At 52.0% G+C, this 19539-nt stretch overlaps 2 protein-coding genes across 4 annotated transcripts; both read right to left on the bottom strand.

Annotated features, from left to right (window-relative positions):
- Window positions 1-5270: 5270 nt before the first annotated feature.
- On the bottom strand, window positions 5271-8509 carry LOC122096296 (zinc finger protein 764-like). 2 transcript variants are annotated; one of them, XM_042666827.1, is made up of 3 exons: window positions 8139-8509; window positions 7733-7846; window positions 5271-6653 (listed from the first exon to the last, which is right to left on the bottom strand). In XM_042666827.1, exons 1-3 carry the CDS (start codon window positions 8332-8334, stop codon window positions 5728-5730), a joined length of 1236 nt encoding a protein of 411 aa, XP_042522761.1. In that variant the 5' UTR covers window positions 8335-8509; the 3' UTR covers window positions 5271-5727. The 2 variants fall into 2 exon arrangements, with proteins under 2 accessions (XP_042522761.1, XP_042522762.1); XM_042666828.1 differs by having other exon boundaries at window positions 5271-6650.
- Window positions 8510-15084: 6575 nt separating this feature from the next.
- On the bottom strand, window positions 15085-19333 carry Znf688 (zinc finger protein 688). 2 transcript variants are annotated; one of them, XM_042666829.1, is made up of 4 exons: window positions 18587-19331; window positions 18175-18288; window positions 15740-16602; window positions 15085-15692 (listed from the first exon to the last, which is right to left on the bottom strand). In XM_042666829.1, exons 1-3 carry the CDS (start codon window positions 18780-18782, stop codon window positions 16097-16099), a joined length of 816 nt encoding a protein of 271 aa, XP_042522763.1. In that variant the 5' UTR covers window positions 18783-19331; the 3' UTR covers window positions 15085-15692; window positions 15740-16096. The 2 variants fall into 2 exon arrangements, with proteins under 2 accessions (XP_042522763.1, XP_042522764.1); XM_042666830.1 differs by lacking the exon at window positions 18175-18288 and having other exon boundaries at window positions 18587-19333.
- Window positions 19334-19539: the final 206 nt, after the last annotated feature.

The raw sequence follows: 19539 nt of genomic DNA, 5'->3' as shown, positions 1-19539 counted from the left end.
AGGTGGAAACTCGTTGGCATTAACCCTGGACTGGATGGCCCCGGCGCTGGGGTAGGGGGGGGACCCGGCGCCCCAGAGCAGACGTGGGGGGAAGGGGCCTGGACCAGTCTGCGTGCCTGTGTCCCGGGTCTCCTTCTATGCAAGGGCGCGTCTGCTGACTTCTCGGACCCAGTGTCCGTCTATGCGCGAGGCCAAGGGCGAGGCGACAAGCGAGACCAAGGTCAGCGGGCACGAGCGACGTTTCCCGGCGCCAGTGGGGGCGGCGTCTCCCTCCCCTCCCGCCCTCCCCTCCCGAGCCTGCAGGTCAGCTCCGGCCGCTCCTCGGGAACCTTGGCGGACCCCCTTTGGCCCAATGGAGGCTTTAGGGTCCGGAACCCCGTGGCTGAACTCCCTAACACCTGAGAACCCCGACTCCCGCACCTCCCCTCCCAGCACCTCCCAGACTCCCCCCACCCCGGAGGGCTGGGACCGTTGCCAAGGAGACAGTCCCGCCTCATTTCCAGAGGCCCCGCCCCTACTTGCCAGTGAGATCAGCGATTGGCCAATGGGACTACAGGCCTCTCCTCCACGGACGGCCTGGCGTTAACGGTCGCCAGGGAACGCGAGGCACCTTTCTGATTGGCTGAGGGCGCTCAGGCTGGTTCCACCTCTCCGCGCCTGAAGGGTCTGTGGAAGGGAGGAGGACGGAAGTGACAGGCATCTCTCTGCGAGCTCGGCCGGTGCTCTCAAAACTTTTCCCGCGCCCGCTTGCCCTGCATTATGTATCTCTGAAGAATAAAAGCCAAGGGATCCGAGTGACCCTTCTTCCCCCGCTTCCTCCCCGCACCTCCTCCTTCCAGTGATCGTTCTCTTTTAGCTCGCTTCTCTCTCCTCCGCCCCCCCCCCCCCCAATCTTCCCGAAAGCCTGAGTTTAATTCCATCTCTGGCTCCTGGATTTCCTCGCTGTGAAACAGAATTCACTTGCTGGGGAAGGTAAAAGAAGAGGAGAGCAGAACAGAGAGAAGCATCTGGACCTAAAGGTATCCAGGAACTCTTCTCCCGTCCTGTCTAGCTTGAATGATGGCTTGTAGAGGAAGGGAACCCGAGAACACTGCCCCAGGTGCAGTCTTGAATGACAGAGAAAGTGACCCTCGAAAGACAACTTAATCATCCAATCTTGTTCTTTTCCTATCCTTCATTCCAAAACAAGTTTGGTAGCATTCCTGACCATTAATGAGCCAACTTCTGTGTGTGTGATGTAGCAGCCTTGAATTGTGTGTTTTCTTGTTGCCTAACCAAACAAATGAAGAGAAGCTGGCTGGGAGAAAAGATGGTATCTTCATTCTACTGAAATGAGAAAAATAATTTGGAGTATGCCAAGTGGTAAAAGAATGGAGAGACATTATTTCAGTAGAGTTTACCTGCCAAGCACAATACCGGTAATCCCAGCACTTGGGAAGCTGAGTTCAAAATTAGCCTAGGCTACATATTAAGACGTTGCATTAAATGTCATAAAGAAAAATGCACAATGTCTGTTTATCCTAAAACATTGTCCAGATCTCAGCTTCCTGAGTAGCTAGTATTAGAGGTGCAAGCCACTGGTGCCCAGTACTTCAGAGGATTTTTAATATCCACAGGGTCCTGGAACCAATCTTCCACAAATACAGGGAGTTGTACTGGCCTAGAGTCTTCAGTTTAGCTTATATGTGTTATGTGTATCCTATTCCTAGAAAGACATACAAAGCTATCAAATAATTTTAGAGGGTTTTAGAGTGAAAGTTGATACCTTTTTATTTCAATTAAATTTTTACCTTCCCTTTAAGTGGCCTAGTAAAACTAGCAATGAGCAATGTGGTGATGGCCTTTTCATTGTGGATGTCCATTTGGACATTGCATCTGTGGCTGAGTCTCAAAGACCTGTTACAGCAGACAGAAAAGAGAGCCTTGCCTTTGGCAGAAGTACTCATGTCAAGAAGTGAATAGCTAAGAATGGAGTGGGGCTGAAGCTTAAAGACTGATTGAATCATGGAGATTTGAGTAAGAGCCAAGAGGAGTTAGGTCTGGTTTCTGGGCCCTGGGCAAGCCTTGCAAACTTCAAAGCATTTCAGTTTTAAACAGTAATTTTGGCACCTTTAATTGGCAAGCTGAGGGGCAGAGGCCACATCTGGCTGGAGCCTGAGCTGAAAACCAGTGTTTCAAGCTGGGCTTCCCCCAGGCAGCCCTTGATCCCTGGGTAGTTGCCCAGGTGTCTGCTGTAAATTAGTGTAAAGGCAGCACCGACTGCCACGGCACCGCCTCACCTCCATGTGCCTTCGAGTGACAGGTGGCACATAAGTCAGTCTTCCAGAGAAAAACTGAGGGTGAACTTGGAGGGTTCGATGAAAATCTCTTCATTGCTTCTCCCGAGCATCATTTCATTTCCTGCCTCTTACGAAGTTGTCCAGGAGCTGGGGATGCAGCTGGGGAGTGCTTGCCTAGCATGTGAAAGGCTCTGGGTTCCACACACACACACACCAGCATGGCCAACAAACTACAAAAGGTTTTTCAGGTTGGCAAATAGGACTTCTTCCTCCCAAAGGAAAGCCAGACACACAGGGTGAAAGTTGGGTGAATAGCCAAGCATACACAAGTCAGCAGAGGATAAAGACCACCATGCTTCCAAGGTGCCATCTCCTCTGACCAGGGCAAGACAGACTGCTCTGGCTGGCTGATCCATCACCTCCTCAAAGTGGAACTCTGATCACAAAGGAATTCATGGTCAAAGGTGAATGGAGGTGTAAGGTGATGGAAAGGAAGTCTGACCAAACTTGGAAAAAGAATGGTCCTTGTTCATGATGGTGGATACCTGGAGTGAAGATGTGTATTTCGTTTTTTTTTTTTTTTTTTTAAATATATACTGGGAGCTAAAGTTTGGCTTCACACTCACTGGGCAAGTACTCTACTTGAGCCACACAACTGGTGCAAGATTTCTTTCTGTTTGGTCTGCAGTTCTCAGGCTGGCTTTTCCCTTGGATGGGCACTGTCCCAGTCCAGGGTCGGTATCTTGTGTATTCACAGAAAGCCGGCAGACACCTCCAGAACCCCGGCTCCAAGGCTGGAAAAGAACTCACAAGTGATGTGAAGAAAATACTCTGCCACACACCTGCAGATCCAGCCACTTGGGAGGCTGAAGCAGAAGGACCTCTTGAACCCAAGAACTTAGCACCAGCTTAAGCAACACTGAAAACCTGTGTTTAAACCCTAGAATTTTTTTTGGGGGGGGAGGGTCAGTGGTTGGGCTTGAACTCAGGGACTGGGTGCTGTCCCTGAGCTTTTTTGCTCAAGGCTAGTCTCTCCCACTTTGAGCCACAACACCACTTCCAGATTTCTGGTGGTTAATTGGAGATGTCTCATGGACTCTCTTGCCCTGGCTGGCTTTGAACTATGTTCCTCGTATCTCAGCCTCCTGAGTAGCTAGGATTATAGCCATGAGCCACCAGCGATTGGCCAAATCCTAGAATTTTTTTTTTTTTGGGGGGGGGTCAGTCATGGGGCTTGAACTCTGGGCCTGGACAGTGCTCTTCAGCTCAAGGCTAGCACTCTACCACTTGAGCCACAGGGCCACTTCCTAATCCCTAGAATTTCAGTGTACATGACCTTGGGAAAATTGTGTAGCCTCCCCTGGTCTATGCCCCTAATTACAAAAGGATGGGAAATCTAGGATCTTCTCTGGTTCAAATCCCACAGGCAACTCCCCTGGTTGGATCTCTAACAGGCCTGGACCCTAGCACTCTCCAGAGAAGGCCCCCAGCAGACTAGAGGACATTTTCAGAGCCTTCCTTCCAAAAGCAAGAGCTACTGCCAGCTGAGCATGACGCTGACTCGCAGCAGGTGTGTCGCTTGGATTGGTTTGGATGATTCCACCCTGCCTGCCTCCTCTGGACTGGACTGTCTTCTGCTGGCAAATTGCTGCTTTCCCCAGGCAGTTATGAGGGTGAGATGAGCTGATAAACAAGACAGTGCTACAAAAGCTCCGAGATACAAAGCTGAAACAAAGCTGGCTTTTACTTCCCTCCTGCATCCCATCACCTACAAGCTCTCCTCACACCAGGAGCCCTGCAGACAGATGTGGGGGTCGGGAGAAAAACACATTGAAGAAGGCCTGTTCTGTTCTATCAGAAACATGGGCTTAAGAAATCCACTGGCTGGGTGCCGGTGGCTCACGCCTGTAATCCTAGCTACTCAGGAGGCTGAAATCTGAGGATCGCCGTTCAAAACCAGCTTAGACAGGAAAGTCAGTAAGACTCTCATCTCCAATAAACCACTAGAAAACCAGAAGTGGTGCTGTGACTCAAGCGGTAGAAAGCTAGCCTTGAGCTGAAGAGCTGAGGGACACCATCCAGGCCCAGAGTTCAAGCCCCACAACAGACATTTAAAAAAAAAAAAAGCCAGGCGCCGGTGGCTCATGCCTGTAATCCTAGCTACTCAAGAGGCTGAGATCTGAGGATCTCAGTTCAAAGCCAGCCTGGGAAGGAAAGTCCGAGAAACTCTTATTTCCAATAAACCACTATGGCTATGGCTCAGGCGGTAGAGTGCTCGCCTTGAGCTGAAGAGCACAGGGACAGCGCCCAAGCCCAGAGTTCAAACCCCATGACCAACCAAAAAAATAAATAAAGGGCTGGGAAGGTGGCTCAGTGGTAGAGTGCTTGCCTTGCATGCATGAGGCCCTGGGTTCAATTCTTCAGCACCACATAAGCAGAAAAAGGCAGAAGTGGCGCTATGGCTCGAGTGGTAGAGCACTAACCTTGAGCTGAAGAGGTGAGGGACAATGCTTAGGCCCAGAGTTCAGGCCCCATGACTGACCAAAACAAAACAAAACAAAACTAACTTAAAAAAAAAAAAAGAGTAATGGTGCACACCTGTAATCCCAGAATTTGAGAGATTAAGAGGCTAGCCAGTTGAAGATACTGTATAATGACACCATGACTCATGAAGGGAATATAAAATGTTGCTCACTTCTTTGTTCTTTAAAATGCAACTGAAACTTGGTCAGGAGCTGATGTACAGTCCTGGGCAGGGCCGAGGTGAAAGTGAGCTCATTTGGCTTCAGCCATCAGCTGTAATTTTATAAAAACTCAAACTGCCTTTTTTTTTTTCTTGTACCAGTACTGGGACTTGAACTCAGGGTCTCACACTCTTGATCAATTTTTTACTCTGCCACTTGAGCCATACCTCCACTTCTTTTTACTGCTTAATTGGAGATAGGAATCTTTTAGCTATGTCTGCCTCAATCCTCAGATTTCAGCCTCCTGAGTAGCTGGGATTACAGGTGTTAGCCACTGGCATCTGCCTCCCAATCTGTTTTCAGGAGAAAGCAGAAACTTGAGATTTTTGTGTGAAATACTCCAATTTTTAAATTTTGACAATGTTGCCTGGAAGGATCTAAGTATAGGCAGCCAAAGGCCCAGTTCTAATAGAGCCATTCGTTTGAACTTCCCAACTGGGTAACTGGTCAAACAATTTGCCTCAATTTGCTTTCCCACCTCTGAATGGAGAAACTGTGCTGCCTCCCAAGTGAAGTTCTAGCAGGGTTTCTCGGGTCACCTCTGTGTTGCAGTGACAGCTCCTAGAGCTTGGGCCACAGTCCCCACCACCAGCTCTTGATAGAAATTCTGTAATCTCCCTGGAAGTCAGTCATACAGGCTCATGACTCTGTGCCCGTGTAGGACTTCAGGCAATGTCTAGATCTCTACTCCCTCCCCCCTCCTTTTAAGGCCATGCCCTACATTCCTGGAATATCTCTGGATAGTGCTGGAAACCCACAGGTGGGTCCAGGTCTCCCGGGTCAGGGGCCAGTGGCCCAGGGAACCCGCTAGATCCTCGGCTCCCGCGGGTCCCAGCTCCAGGGCGATGGACCCACTGATGCTTGGACATGGCTGACTTCTGGCCAAAGCATCTGCCACACTGAGGACAGGGATAAGGGCGCTCGCCACTGTGGGTCCGCCTGTGGGCTGCCATTTCTGAACTCTGGCGGAAGCAGCGTCCACAGTCTGGGCAGGGGTAGGGCTTTTCGCCGGTGTGAGTGCGCATGTGCCGCCTGAGGTCCGACGCATGGGCAAAGGCTCGGCCGCAGTCGGCACAAGGGAAGGGGGTCAAGCCGCTGTGCACCCGCTGGTGCTGGTGGAGGGCGGAGCTCTGGCTGAAGCAGCGGCCACAGTCAGCGCAGCAGTAGGGCTTCTCGCCAGTGTGGACCCGCAGGTGCGTGTTGAGGGCGGAGCGCTGCGTGAAGGCCCGGCCACAGTCAGGGCAGCGGTGGGGCCGGTCGCCTCGGTGGATGGCCCGGTGCTTGCTCAGGGAGGAGGCCCGGCCAAAGCCCTTGTTGCAGTCAGGACAGTGGAAGGGCTTCTCTCCGGTGTGGGTATAGAGGTGCTCTACTAGTGTGGAGCGCCAGGCGAAACTCTTGCCACACACATAGCAGCCATGACGCTGGTCTGCTCGGGGGACAGAGGGGTGGGCTCGGAGTGGGGGACGACCGCGGTGAGGTGCTTTGGCTACTGCCTCCAAGCCCTGAGGGAGTCCAGCAGAAGGGAGTCCCAGACCCTGCATCCCACGTGGCCCAGGGTCAGTAGAAACTGTCTCCTGCAGCGCTTCCACTGGCTCCCTTCCTCGCTTCTCTTCCTTGTTTCTGGAATCTGCTAAGCAATAGGAGGTACACTCAGACTCTGGTGTAGCCTGGTCCACGAACTCCACACCCCTTATCAATGACAGGCCTCCCAGACATAACCACCTCTGGGCCCCAAGGCTGCTCCTTGGGGGGGGGGGCGGGGTGTGAAGTTGTGTTGGATCACGCAATGAGTGGCAGTGTGTGATAGTGTCTAAGCCAGATCATTCAGGGTGAATCAATGTTGCAGAAAGCAAGAATGGCATAATAAAAGGCATGCCTGAGCCACCAGTGTTTCCTGCCTGTGATCCTAGCTATTCACAAAGCTGAAATCTGAGGACTGTGGATCAAAACCAGCCTGAGCAGGAAAGTCTGTGAGACTCTTTCACCACACACACACACACACACACACACACACACACACGGACATTAGGCTTGAACTCTGGGCCTGGGTGCTGTCCTTAAGCTCTTCAGCTCAAAGCCAGCACTATACCACTTGAGCCACAGTGCCACTTCTGGTTTTCTGATGGTTAACTGGAGATAAGTGTCTCATGGATGTTCCTGCATGGGCTGGCTTTGAACGGCAATCCTCAGATCTCAGCCTCCTGAGTAGCTAGGATTACAGGCATAAGCCACTGGTACCCAGCTGAGATACTATCTCCAATAACCACCAAAATGTCAGAAGTGGAGCTGTAGCTCAAGTGGTAGAACACTCACCTTGAGCACAAAAGCTCAGAGACAGCAGTCAGGTCCTGTGTTCAAGGCCAAGGACCAGCACACACACACACACACACAAGGCATGGCTGTGGCTGGCACTGCCTGATCCACTGGGACCTGGACACTGCAAAGGTTGACAGGAAAAACTAAAGAAACCAATGGAATCAGAGAACGGAGGTGGTAGAAGAGGCAGAGTAACGATGCGGAGCTCAGTGACACACTGAAGTGCTCAGAGCAGAGATCTACAAGTTCTCGCACGGCAGCAGCACCTGAAATCACAGCTCCCTTCTAGACTGAACTACAGGAGCTGGACAGCGGCCGGGCACAAGTGGCCTTCGCTGAGAAAGCAATTCAGAGAGGAGGCAGACAAGCCCCCACGAGGAAACCATACTTCACCTGGGGCTGTGCCCGCCTGACACCTGGCCACCTCCGGATCCTGGGCATCCAAACCCCACAGTTCAGCCTCTTCCTCTACCCAGGAGATGAGCGCTGGCTTGGTGCCTCCTTTGCCTGCAGAAAAGAACGCAAAACCCACGCTGCCATGAGGCTGCCCGCACTCGACGTGCAGCACCCAGGGCATGGAGGCTCCTGGGCCCAGGACGCGGGGTGTGGGAGGGGGGGGCGTGGGCCCAGGACCCAGCGCGTGGGGGGGGCGTGGGCCCAGGACCCAGCGCGTGGGGGGGCGCGGGCCCAGGACCCAGCGCGTGGGGGGGCGCGGGCCCAGGACCCAGCGCGTGGGGGGACGCGGGCCCAGGACTCGGGCGCGGGGGGCGTGGGCTCGGGCGGCCGGGCCGGGCCTCACCGAGCGCGCCCAGGAGACCGTAGGTCTCCCGCATCACGTCGCGGTACAGGGCCCTCTGTGCGGGGCGCAGACACCCCCACTCCTCGGGGGAGAAGTACACGGCCACGTCCGCGAAGCTCACGGCCCCGGGCTTCCGGCACGCGGGAGCGGCTCCGCTCGGCTCTCGGGTGGGGATCGGGGCCAGAGGCGGCGCCATGGGACCCGGCCGGCCGCCGCCGCCCCCTCCCCGGCCCGGGTGTGCGGTTCCAGGGCGGCGCCCGGCGCTCAAGAACCCCTCCCAGCCCGGCCCGACGGCCTGGCACGAGGCCTGAGGAGAGGCTGGAAGCAGCCTCTGGAGGGCCCACGAGAGTGAGGAAAATCCAGAGCCGAGGGCGGAGGACACAACCTCAGAACCGGAAGAGGCCTTCCTAAAGAAGGCGGCGATCCGGCATCCCCCGAACTTTGCCCTGACGTTAGTCGTGCTCGGCGCGCTGCCACTCCGGGGCTCGTGAGCCGCTTTGTCTCCGTGCCCTCAACCAAAATGGCCGCGGCAGCTACAAGTGCCAGTCTGAGAACCCGCTGCGCGGCCACTGAGCCAGGGGGGGCTACGACGCCTCGGAGCGCGGGAGGCGGAGCTGCACCCCCCAGTCCGGCTCAGGCTCGGGCTCCGGCTCAGGAGAGCCCCCTTGGAAGAGAGGGCCCCTCCGCGAATTTATACTCCAGCCCCAGTCCATTGCCCTCTTGCTCTTCCCTCATTTTTTTATATTTTCTTACTTTTTATTGTTTGTCGGTCGTGGGGCCTGAACTCTGGGCCTGGGCACTGTTCCTCAGCTCTTCAGCTCAAGGCTAGCGCTCTACCACTTGAGCCACACCGCCACTTCCAGCCTTTTCTGCTTATGTGGTGCTGAGGAATCGAACCCAGGACCTCAAACATGCAAGGCAAGCGCTCTACCACTGAGCCACCTTCCCAGCCCCTCCCCTTTTTTTTTAAATTTATATTTTGAAATTGTTTTTGAGAGGGTCTATGAAGCCCAGTCAGGCCTTGAACTCATCCTCTTCTTGCCCAGCCTCCTTTTTTCTTCTGTTGTTTTTTTTTTTCTTTTTTCTTTTGTTTTTGCCAGTCCTGGGGCTTTATCTCTGGGCCTGGGCACTGTCCCTGGACTCCTTTTTGCTCAAGGCTAGCATTCTACCACTTGAGCCACAGCTCCACTTCCAGTTTTTTTCTGTGATTCATTGGAGATGAGTCTCACCAAAAAAAAAAAAAAAAAGACTTTCACAGACTCTCCTGCCTGGGCTGACTTTGAACTGTGATCCTCAGATCTCAACCTCTTGAGTAGCTAGGATTGCAGGCAGGAACCATCAGTGCCTGGCTTGCCTCAGACTCTTGAATGCTGGGATTACAGGTACACATCACTACACTCAATTTGTTCATTATCTTAAAAAACTGGGTGGGGCTGGGAAGGTGCTCAGTGGTAGAGTGCTTACCTTGCATGCATGAGGCCATGCGTTCGATTCCTCAGCACCACATAAGCGGAAAAAGCCAGAAGTGGCACTGTGGCTCAAGTGGTAGAGCACTAACCTTGAGCTGAAGAGCTGAGGAACAGCTCCCTGTAAGGTCCGCTCCTAGATGGCTAGCAGACTCCACCCTCCTCGCAGCAAAGTCTCCACCCAGTACCTGCGTTACCTAGGCTACTGGGACACCTGGAAGAGGTCACATCTGCATCCGCTGAGGTCACATCTGAATTTGATGTGGCCACACCTTTCTCCGCCCATACCCTAGATAAGGGCTAGCCCAGGCCCAGACTCGCTGGCTGCTCTGTTCCTCTCTGCTCTCTCTCTGCTCTTTTCTAGCTCTCTGCTCTCTCTGCTCTCTCTCTCTCTCTCTCTCTCTCTGCTCTCGCTCTTTTGCCAGCCGTGTGGAGTGTCAACCTTGCCTGCTCCCAGCAGGTCTACTGAATAAACCCACCCCTTACCTGAATACCACGTGCGTGGTGCAGTTCTTACTCGGCGACCTCTTTTTAAAAACCTAACACTCCCAGACCCAGAGTTCAAGTCCCACAACCGGCAAAAAAAAAAAAAAAGTACTGGGTGACAGCAATCATTTCTCAGTGTTGGGGACAAAAACAAAAACCAGTGACACAAGAAATTTTTTTCATTTGTATCTATGTTTGAGGGTAGGGGAGACTCTGAGAAAGGACAGAAACCATTTTTTTACAAGCTGACCTACCTCTCACCACTAGCACAGGTCCTGCTGTTTCTCTGCTGGATGCCTCACAATCACAGGATTTGGTTAGATTCAAACTGAACTCTTAAAGACTCGAGGGTAGCAACTTAAGCAGTTGCTTAGCCTATGTGAGGCCCTGAATTCCTGAGGCAGGGGAGAAAGGGAAGATCACTTTTCTTTTCTGTTTTTGGTCGTGGGGCTTGAACTCTGGGCCTGGGCCCTGTCCCTCAAGGCAAGTGCTCTACCACGTGAGCCACACGGCCACTTCCGTGATCACTTTCCCTCAGCATCCCCCTGACCAAGATCTTGATCTCAAATATCACCATATCTACCTCCTAAAACCTTCCTCCCACATGTCTTCAAACCTATCCTGTCCCAGGAAGAAGACTTGGTCATTTTCTTGGGCTGGTTCAATCAGTCACCCCATTTGCAAGGCTCACTTCCTGGAAAGAACTTCATTGCTACTGCAGGTGCAGTGTTTACCAGACGTCTCTATCTCTGCCTCCTGGCAAAGGCTCCCTTTAGGCTACAGTCTGACACCCTACAGCTGTTCCGAGCTTCTAGGAAAGCTGCGCAAATAGTTAATCACACCAGAGGAGGGAGGAAACAAAAACAAAAAAACCTTGAGGAGAGGAATCCTAGTGCCTGAGGCACTTACCTGTAATCCCAGCACTCTAGAAACTGAGGCAGGAAGATCTAGAGTTCCAGGCATATATAGAAAAAAAAAAGAAAAGAAAAGAGAGACTGGGAAGGTGGCTCAGTGGTAGAGTGCTTGCCTTGCATGCATGAGGCCCTAGGTTCGATTCCTCAGCACCACATAAGCAGAAAAAAGCCAGAAGTGGTGCTGTGGCTCAAGTGGTAGAGTGCTAGCCTTGAGCTAAAGAAAAGAGCTGAGAGACAGCACCCAGGCCCAGAGTTCAAGGCCCATGACTGGCAAAAAAAAAAAAAGAAAAGAAAAGAAAAGAAAGGCCAGGTGCTGGTGGCTCACGCCTGTAATCCTAGTTACTCAGGAGGCTGAGATCTGAGGATCACGGTTCAAAGCCAGCCCGGGCAGGAGAGACCGTGAGACTCCTATCTCCAATAAACCACCAGAAAACTGGAAATGGCGCTGTAGCTCAAGTGGTAGAGCGCTCGCCTTGAGCTGAAGAGGTGAAGGACAGCGCCCAGGCCCAGAGTTCAAGCCCCACGGCTGACCAAAAAAAAATAAAAAAGAAAGAAAAAGAAAAGAAACTAAACAAACTACCCTTAAATTACCTATACACTCATTTTCTTTCTTTTTCTTTTGGCCAATACTGGGGCTTGAACTCAAGACCTGGGCACTGTCCCTGAGCCTCTCTGTGCTCAAGGCTAGCACTCTACCACTTGAGCCACAGCACCACTTCTGGCTTTTTCTGTTTATGTGGTACTGAGGAATCAAACCCAGTGCTTCATGTATGCTAGGCAAATACTCTACCACATTCCAGACTTCATTTTCTTTTGTAACAATTTTTTTGGTCTTTTTCTTTTTTGGTATTGGCTATCAAACTCAGAACCTTGTTTGCTAGGCAAGTGCTATGCCACTGAGCTATATCCTAGCCTTATACTTATTTTCTTAAACTGTACTGGTAAACTGAGTGTTGGTGACTTATGCCTGTGATGCTAGCTGCCTGAAGATTGCTGTTCAAAACCAGACTGGGCAGGAAAGTTAGAAGTGGAGCTGTGGCTCAAGTGGTAGAGCACCAATCTTGAGCAGAAGGGACAGCACCTAAACCCTGAGTTGAAGCCCCAGTACCAGCAAGGCAGGGAGACTTGCTAGGAATGATGTTCTGTGGTAGGACACATTGTTGAACCAAGATAAGAGTTGCTGTTCTAAGTCTATGGAAGCTAGAGCAGGTAGGACTTGCACTTACACAGGTTTTCTAACTTTCTGTACAGATTGTGTTCGGGACTGTAGTGAGGTAAGACTCAGAGGCATTTAGCATGGGGCAGAAGGGCTCCAGGAAGTTTTTGGAGATAGCACTTGTGGGCATTGAAGGACAAGGCTAAATTTGGAGTTTTCAATGGGATAGTTCATTTGTAGGTGGAAATCTGCTTTGAAGGAGCCTAGTAGGTTGTGACCCCTGAAGGCCTCTAGAGGTCCTTGGAGGCCACTGGAGGAGTTTGGCAAGGGAAACTGATGAGGAAGGAATCGCGGTAAGCCGAGTCACCATGGGGGCAGAATGGGAGAGAATCAGGCAAGAGGGATCTGTAAGCCCACATCTTGTAACCTCTTCCTTCTGGGTTCTGGGTTCTGGGTTCAGGCCCGGCCTTTTCCAGTATTTAAGACCGGGACCAAGAGGTCCTCCGCTCCAGGGAGGGGCGCGGAGGAATCGGAGGATGGAAGGAGGAGACGCTCTAGGACGGTGAGAAACGGCGGTTACGCAACTCTGTGGTCATGGAGCCAGGAAATGCTGGCGCCCTGAGTAAGTATGGCAGCGCCCGAACTTCTTTTCGTGGTAGAGAAAAGCATTTTAATAGCTCATACGTCTATGTATTTTTGACCTGGTTGGTTCTGCCTCGAAGTTGTCTTTTGTTGCTTTTTCAATGACCTGGGCTAGGGAGGGGCCTTCTTGCCCATAGTTAAGATGGCCGCAGCTGCTTCGGCTTCTGAGCTCAGAGTGACGTCAGCTGCCTAGAGTAGGGGAAAAAGGGGGTCCAGAAGGGATTGGTGTCTCCTTCTCAATTTATGCAAGAAGGTCCAGTCAGTGTTGGTCTTGAAAAATACATTTTTTGCAAGTTTGTTTCACATTTTTTTCTTTTAACAAGGTACCAATGAATAATAGTATATTTCTCATAACCTAGTATTTATTAACCAAACTCCCTCCCTCTCTCCTTTTTGTGCCTAGGATGGAACAAAGGGTTTTGTCCTTCTAGACATATCTATGTGATATTTCCACAAGGTGCTTGCATTAGCCGAAGACACTGGGCAAATATTTTTCAGTCCCTTAAGGTTCAAGGTCATTTTTCAAAATTTAAAGGTAAAGCCTGGATATTACCCAAGATCAAACAGTTCAGAGTCCTAAATGCCCTTTCTACTTGTCCTGCACTGCCTCCTACAGGCCAATTTCAGAAAAGGCACAGTGAATACTTCCACTGTGCTGACCTCTGCTGACCATGTGAAAACTAGATTTTTCATTTATTCAGGAATTACACGAGTTACTAGATGACAGGACTTCTTTGTCTCCTTGTTTCACAAGAGGAATAAGGAGATTACAGTGTGATTTAAGATTAAGAGCATAGGTTTCAGGGTTGGAGTGCCAGCTAATAAGCAAAAACTTCAGATAAACCAAGTTTGAGTCCCAGTCTCAGATGAAAGAAAGAAGGAAGGAAAGAAGGAAGGAAGGAAGGAAGAAAGAAAGGCAGGCAGGCAGGTGGGCAGGCAGGCACTGGTGGCTCACACCTCTAATCTACTCAGGAGGCTGAGATCTGCAGGGCAGAAAAGTCCCTGTGAGACACTTATCTCCAAGAAACAACCTCCCCCCCCCCCCCCCCAAAGCCAGAAGCGGTCCTGTGGCTCAAGTGGTAGAGTGCTAACCTTGAGCACAAAGAGGTTCAGGGACAGTGCCCAGGCCCTGAGTTCAAGCCCCAGGCCCAGCAAAAAAGAAAAAAGGGAAAGAGAATAGACTACAAGCTGGTTGATGTTCATAGCCTCTCTTCTATTGCCTTGGCCTGAACTTTTCCCCACCACGCTTTCTCCTGACTCATGGGAAGAACACCAGCTGCCTCCTCCTCCCAACAGCACTGTCTGGCAGATTGTCAGCCAGGTGAGTCAGAGTTTGCCTCTGGGTGTCCCTATCCTAGCCCCAATCATGTCTTCCCTATAGCTGTGTCTCTGAAGCCTAGCACAGAATCTGCAAAGGTCTGGGATGCCATTTACTGAGTGAATCAATGAATGAAGGAGGCCATGTTGGTTTAAATTTGAGCCAGAGTCTCACTGTACCACGCTGGCCTGAACTCTCCACCCCTTGCCTCAGACTCCCCTGAGTGCTGGGATAACACGAATAGAATGACACCACAGCTTGTTTTGGCTTCATCTTCAGAGTGAAACCAGGCATCAGCCTTGCTGGGGCACTCAGATCCCTGTACAGATTCCCCCAGCTGGGAAACACTGAGTCCAACATCTTGATTCCCCAACCCAAGTTGTTTGCCCAGATCTGATTTCTCAGAGGAAGTGGTAGAAAAATATGGGCTTTTCTACCCAGAGTCCATTTCTAGCCTCGTTGCCAGGTAGCAGTGAAACTTGGAGAACAGCGCTTCCTTTCTCCAAGCCTCAGTTTACTTAGCTGCAAAATGGGTGCTGTTGGCCATGCCTACCTTGGCAACTTCTTTCTTCCTCTTCTTCTTCTTCCTCCTCCTTCTCCTCCTCTACTTTGTGCCATTACTGGAGGCTTGAACTCAGGTCCTGGATGCTGTCCCTTAGCTTTTTCACTTGATGGTTCTCTCTAGGATACATCCCTAGGTTCTCTTTATTTATTTATTTTTGGTCCAGTCGTGGGGCCTGAACTCTGGGCTTGGGCGCTGTCCCTCAGCTCTTCAGCTCAAGGCTAGCGCTCTACCACTTGAGCCACAGCGCCACTTCTGGCTTTTTTCTTTTTGCTTATGTGGTGCTAAGGAATCGAACCCAGGGCCTCAGGCATGCAAGGCAAGCGCTCTACCACTGAGCCACCTTCCCAGCCCCCCTAGGTTCTCTTTATACTTTCTATAGTGTAAATTATGGACAATAACTCATTCAACGATGTTTATTGAACATTTACTACGTCATACATATTATTATCATTTCAGACATCACAGCACCTTCTGAGGTAGATATTATCATCTTCCTTTCACAGGTGAGGAAACTGAGGCCCAGGGAAGCCTTGTGACTTACCAGGAGTCCGTTAGTGGATGAGACTCAGGGTTGTCCCTTGCATGTGTACTTTCTGCAACAAGCTGTCCAGCTTCCTGCTGGTGACAAGTAGTGAGGGCAGGACTTTGCCCTGACTGAGCCCCTCCCCATAGCTGGTTTCCCTCTTTGCTTACTTCTGAAATAGATAAGGACTGAGTGGATGTTCTTTCCAAAGAGGATGCTCTTCAACCCCGATAATGTAAAGGTGTCAGCGACTTATGTTGTTGGAGCAATACTAAGGAAAGGTTCAGTATTTCTCCCTTCCTTCCTTCCTTCTTTCCTTCCTTCCTTCCCTTCTTCCTTTCTGCTTGCCTGCCTGCCTGCCTGCCTGCCTCCCTCCTTTCCTTCCTTCCTTCCTTCCTTTTTGCTCCTTTCTTCCTTTCTTTGGTGGTGCTAAAGATGGAACCAAGAATAGGTTACACTTTATCACTGAGTTACAACCCCAGCCCTTGGTGTTTTTGTTTTTGTTTTTTTTTGGGGGGGGGGGGGCAGGACAGAGTCTTCACTATGTAAGCTAGCTAGCCTGGCCTGGAACTGGTGATCCTCTGCCTCAGTGCTGGGATAGGATCCTAAGTGTGCACCATTATACTGGGTTGGGTTGGTGTGTGGGGGTGGGGTGGGGATGTGTGTGTGTAGAGCAAAAGACTAGGGGAGAGAAGGGGATGTCAAGTTTAATCTATTGGAATCTTTACAGGCACTTTTCTTTTTACAATATGGAAACTTGAGAGATCCCTGAGGGATCCCCAAAAGAATGAACTTGAGTTCCCAAGTCCCTGTCTCTGGGAGCCACCCCTCTGGGCCCAGTGAGTCTTAGGTGCCAAAGCCAGGCTTTGGCTCCAACCTGCCTCAGGCTCAGCTGCACTCCTCGAAGATGTCCGGATAGTGTCGGAAGAGCACAGGTGGATCCCGGTCTCCACGCACGGGGGCCCGAGGCACAGCCCGGATTCCAGGCCTACGACCCCGCCGGCCCCCGGAGCAGGAGCGGTGGATCCACTGGTGTGCCTCCACGGCGAACTTTCTCTTGAAGCGCATGCCGCACTCGGGGCAGGGGAAAGGCCGCTCGCCAGAGTGCATGCGCCGGTGGCTGACCAGCAGCGAAGGGTAGGTAAAGCGGCGGCCACAGTCAGTACACACATGGCGCCGCTGGCAGGCCTGGGCATCCACCCCGGGCACTGCCACAGGGGGTTGCGCAGTGGAGACCTGGTCCCGGGCTTCTTTCCTACGCTGTGCTCTGGCTGAGGCCTTGCTGACAGCTGAGTCACGTTTGTGTTTAACCAGGGGTTTGGGCTTCTCCTTCCCAGGTCCCACGGCTTCTGGCCTTCCCTTGGGTTCCCCTTCCTTCTGGTTTGGAGCATCGCCTGGGAAACGAGAAGAAATTATACTTTAAAACATTAGGGGCGGGGGAGGGAGAGAGGCCAGTGTCTCATGCCTGTAGTCCTAGCTACTCAGGAGGCTGAGATTTGAGGATTGCAGCCAAGGGCACACAAGTTCGTGAGACTCTTCAATAAAAACTACTCAGGGGAAAAAAAGCACCCACGGCCCAGAGTCCAAGCTTCTGGCAAAACAAACAAACAAAAAACCCACTGTGCATCAGAAAATAGGATGCTTTTATTTCTGGTGCAGGGGTCGGAAAAATACCCCCCGGTGATTAACATGCAGCTTTTGGCAAAAGGTCAACAGTTCTGTCTTTCCTTTAGGTTTAAATGGGGAAAACTAAATTTAAGTTCCCAGAGGCTTTGGGAAAATCAGTAGATGCATGTTTGTTAAGCTTATAAACAGTGACTAGTATGCCTTCTTCCTTTTCTTTCCTTCTTCCTTTCTTTCCTTTTCTTCCTTCCTTCCCTGCTTGCTTGCTTTCTTGCTTTCTTTCGTTGTTGTTTTGTGTGCAGGGTAAGATTCACTTTAGATTCACTCTGGAGAGGGTAAAGAGAGAAGAGTCAAACTGCCTTTTTGCAATTTTTTTCCTGGCCTGAGGAATGAAAATGACAGACCTGAAGCCACTTCCAGTGTGTGTGTGTGTGTGTGTGTGTGTGTGTGTGTGTGTGTGTGTGTGTGTGTGTGTGTGTGTGTGTGTGTGTGTGTGTGTGTGTGTGTATTTTGTACTAAGGCTTTAAGTCAAGGCCTAGTGTGTGTGTGTGTGTGTGTGTGTGTGTGTGTGTGTATTTTGTACTAAGGCTTTAAGTCAAGGCCTAGACACTGTACCATAGTTTTCTCAAGGCTGATGTTCTACCACTTTAGCCATAGCTTCACTTCTACCTTTTTGGTGGTTAATTGGAGATTAAGAGTCTCAGGAATCCAGGTGCCAGTGGCTCACTCCTGTAATCCTCGCTACTCAGGAGGCTGAGATCTGAGGATCCCAGGTCAAAGCCAGTCAGGGCAGAAAAGTCCATGAGACTCTTATCTCTAATCACAGAAAAAGCTGGAAGTGGCCCTGTGGCTCCAGTGGTAGAGTGCTAGCCTTGAGCAAAAAGGAGCTCAGGAGAAGTACTCAGGCTCAGAGTTGGAGCCCCAGGACCAACCAAAAACAAAGTATCAGGCAGTGAGTCTGGCTTTGAATTAGGATCCTCGGATCTCAGCCTCCTGAGAAGCTAAGATTACAGACATGAACCACCAATGCTTAGCTCTTAGGGGACATTTTTAGTTCTTGGAAGAGAGTGAGCAGATGTTTTCTTTCAGAGACACCTGGAAAACTTCGAAGTTTTAGTTTTCAGCTCTTGATCTACACTGGTCTCAACCTATGACGACTGTCCCAAGTTCGAAAACGTTCTAGTTTGGTTTTCTTTCTTTCCTCTTCTAGTATCCAATGTCGTTGGGGTCTTTTATTTTCTCTAGGGGTGCTGGGAATTTGGGGACCCTGAAAGAAAACTGCTAAACAGGAAACTCCAGACAACCAAGTCGGGGGGGGGGGGTCCCTTGGAACAACCCCTCACCTCGCAGAGCTCCTCCCAGGTTTTCCCCCTCCTCAGGATCCTGAGCGGCGGGGTTCCAAGCCTCACTCTCCCCTTCCATCCAAGAAATGAGAGCTGGTTTGGGACCAGGGAGTCCTGGGAGAAAATAGGGATCACATTGCTGGCTTGCAAGGGTGTCGTGGGACGTTGGCATCCCCCTGCGGGGGTGAGGGCACCTCCTCCGAATGCATGCTCAACCTGAACAGGGTCTGCAACGCTCTTGCGTGAAGGAAGCAGATGCGGGATGGAAAGACTCCCGAGGGGTACCCGAAGCCCTGGGCATGGGAGGCGGCTCGTGCTGTTGGGTGGAATGGTGCGGGATTAGGGCTCACGATCCACTCGTGCCCTGTGAACCCGGGTGAGGGAGGAGGGGGGCTCTGACCCGGGGCCTCACCGAGCGCGCCCAGGTGGCCGTAGGTCTCCCGCATCACGTCCCGGTACAGGGCCCTCTGTGCGGGGCGCAGACACCCCCACTCCTCGGGGGAGAAGTACACGGCCACGTCCGCGAAGCTCACGGCCCCGGGCTTCCTGCAACCCGGCGGCAGCTCCCCGGGTCCCAGAGCCAGCAGCGGGGCCGGAGGCGGCGCCATCGGGGCTCCGGGCCCCGGGCAGAGGCCGCCTGGTCCCCGGGACCACCGCCCCCTGCTCCCGGCCTCAGCTGTCGCCGTCCTCGGGAAGGGCGGCCCGGGCCCAGGCTCCGCCCAGCCTCGGTAACGGAACGCTGCCGGCGAGGCGAACCGAAGTCCAGGACTGGCAGCTAGGGACGCGGGAGAGCTGATGGGGACAAATAAAATCCCTTGATGTTTTCATGGCCGTTAGGACTGAGACCCCCCGTGAAAGGGCCCGGAAGGCGCCTTCAGAAAAGATGGCGACCACCTGGCTTCAAGTGCCACTGCTTGTAGTTCAGGGGCTGGTGTCTGAGAATATCAAATATGGCTTCTTTTGTCTCAGCCTCCCGTCTGCCCTTAAATTCAATGGCCGCTACGGGAGATTTTTTTCTTCTTCTTCTTCTTTCCCCTTTTTTTCTTCCCGTGGAATTGGGAAGTCTAGGAAACCTTCTTGCCTTCAAGAAAGATGGACGTGCCCGCAGCTTCACAGCGTTCTCCCCGCTTGTCTGTGTATACCGGCCGATGATTGGCTGGAACTACGGCAGACACTGTGCGCTGATTGGTTCCTGGCGGGGGCGCGGTTGAAAAAGATTCTCAGGGCTGAGTCCCGAGGAGGTCCTCCAGCTGGGTAGTTAGTTGGGACCTGCGTCTACAACCGCCGTTCACCTGACGACGGGCGTTGGGAACTGGGATCTGGGATCGGGTCCCAGCTCAAGCTTGCAGACGCAGCAGGTACAGC

Source organism: Dipodomys spectabilis, unplaced genomic scaffold (genome assembly GCF_019054845.1).
Source record: "Dipodomys spectabilis isolate Male_0828 unplaced genomic scaffold, ASM1905484v1 ptg000366l, whole genome shotgun sequence".
In the NCBI taxonomy this organism is placed as follows: Eukaryota; Metazoa; Chordata; class Mammalia; order Rodentia; family Heteromyidae; genus Dipodomys; species Dipodomys spectabilis.
The sequence above is the reverse complement of the archived record's forward strand: the minus strand, read 5'-3'. Positions and strand labels throughout refer to the sequence as shown.

Bases quoted from the DNA above. Each gene is read 5' to 3' on its own strand.
- Znf688 (XM_042666829.1), bottom strand. From the start codon at position 18,782: ATGGCGCCGCCTCCGGCCCCGCTGCTGGCTCTGGGACCCGGGGAGCTG. The intron at 18,289-18,586 runs GTGAGGCCCCGG...ATTTTCTCCCAG, and splicing joins CGGCCACCTGGGCGCGCTCG to GACTCCCTGGTCCCAAACCA. The intron at 16,603-18,174 runs GTGAGGGGTTGT...CTCGTTTCCCAG, and splicing joins CCTGGGAGGAGCTCTGCGAG to GCGATGCTCCAAACCAGAAG.
- LOC122096296 (XM_042666827.1), bottom strand. From the start codon at position 8,334: ATGGCGCCGCCTCTGGCCCCGATCCCCACCCGAGAGCCGAGCGGAGCC. The intron at 7,847-8,138 runs GTGAGGCCCGGC...TCTTTTCTGCAG, and splicing joins CGGTCTCCTGGGCGCGCTCG to GCAAAGGAGGCACCAAGCCA. The intron at 6,654-7,732 runs GTGAAGTATGGT...CCTATTGCTTAG, and splicing joins TCAGGCGGGCACAGCCCCAG to CAGATTCCAGAAACAAGGAA.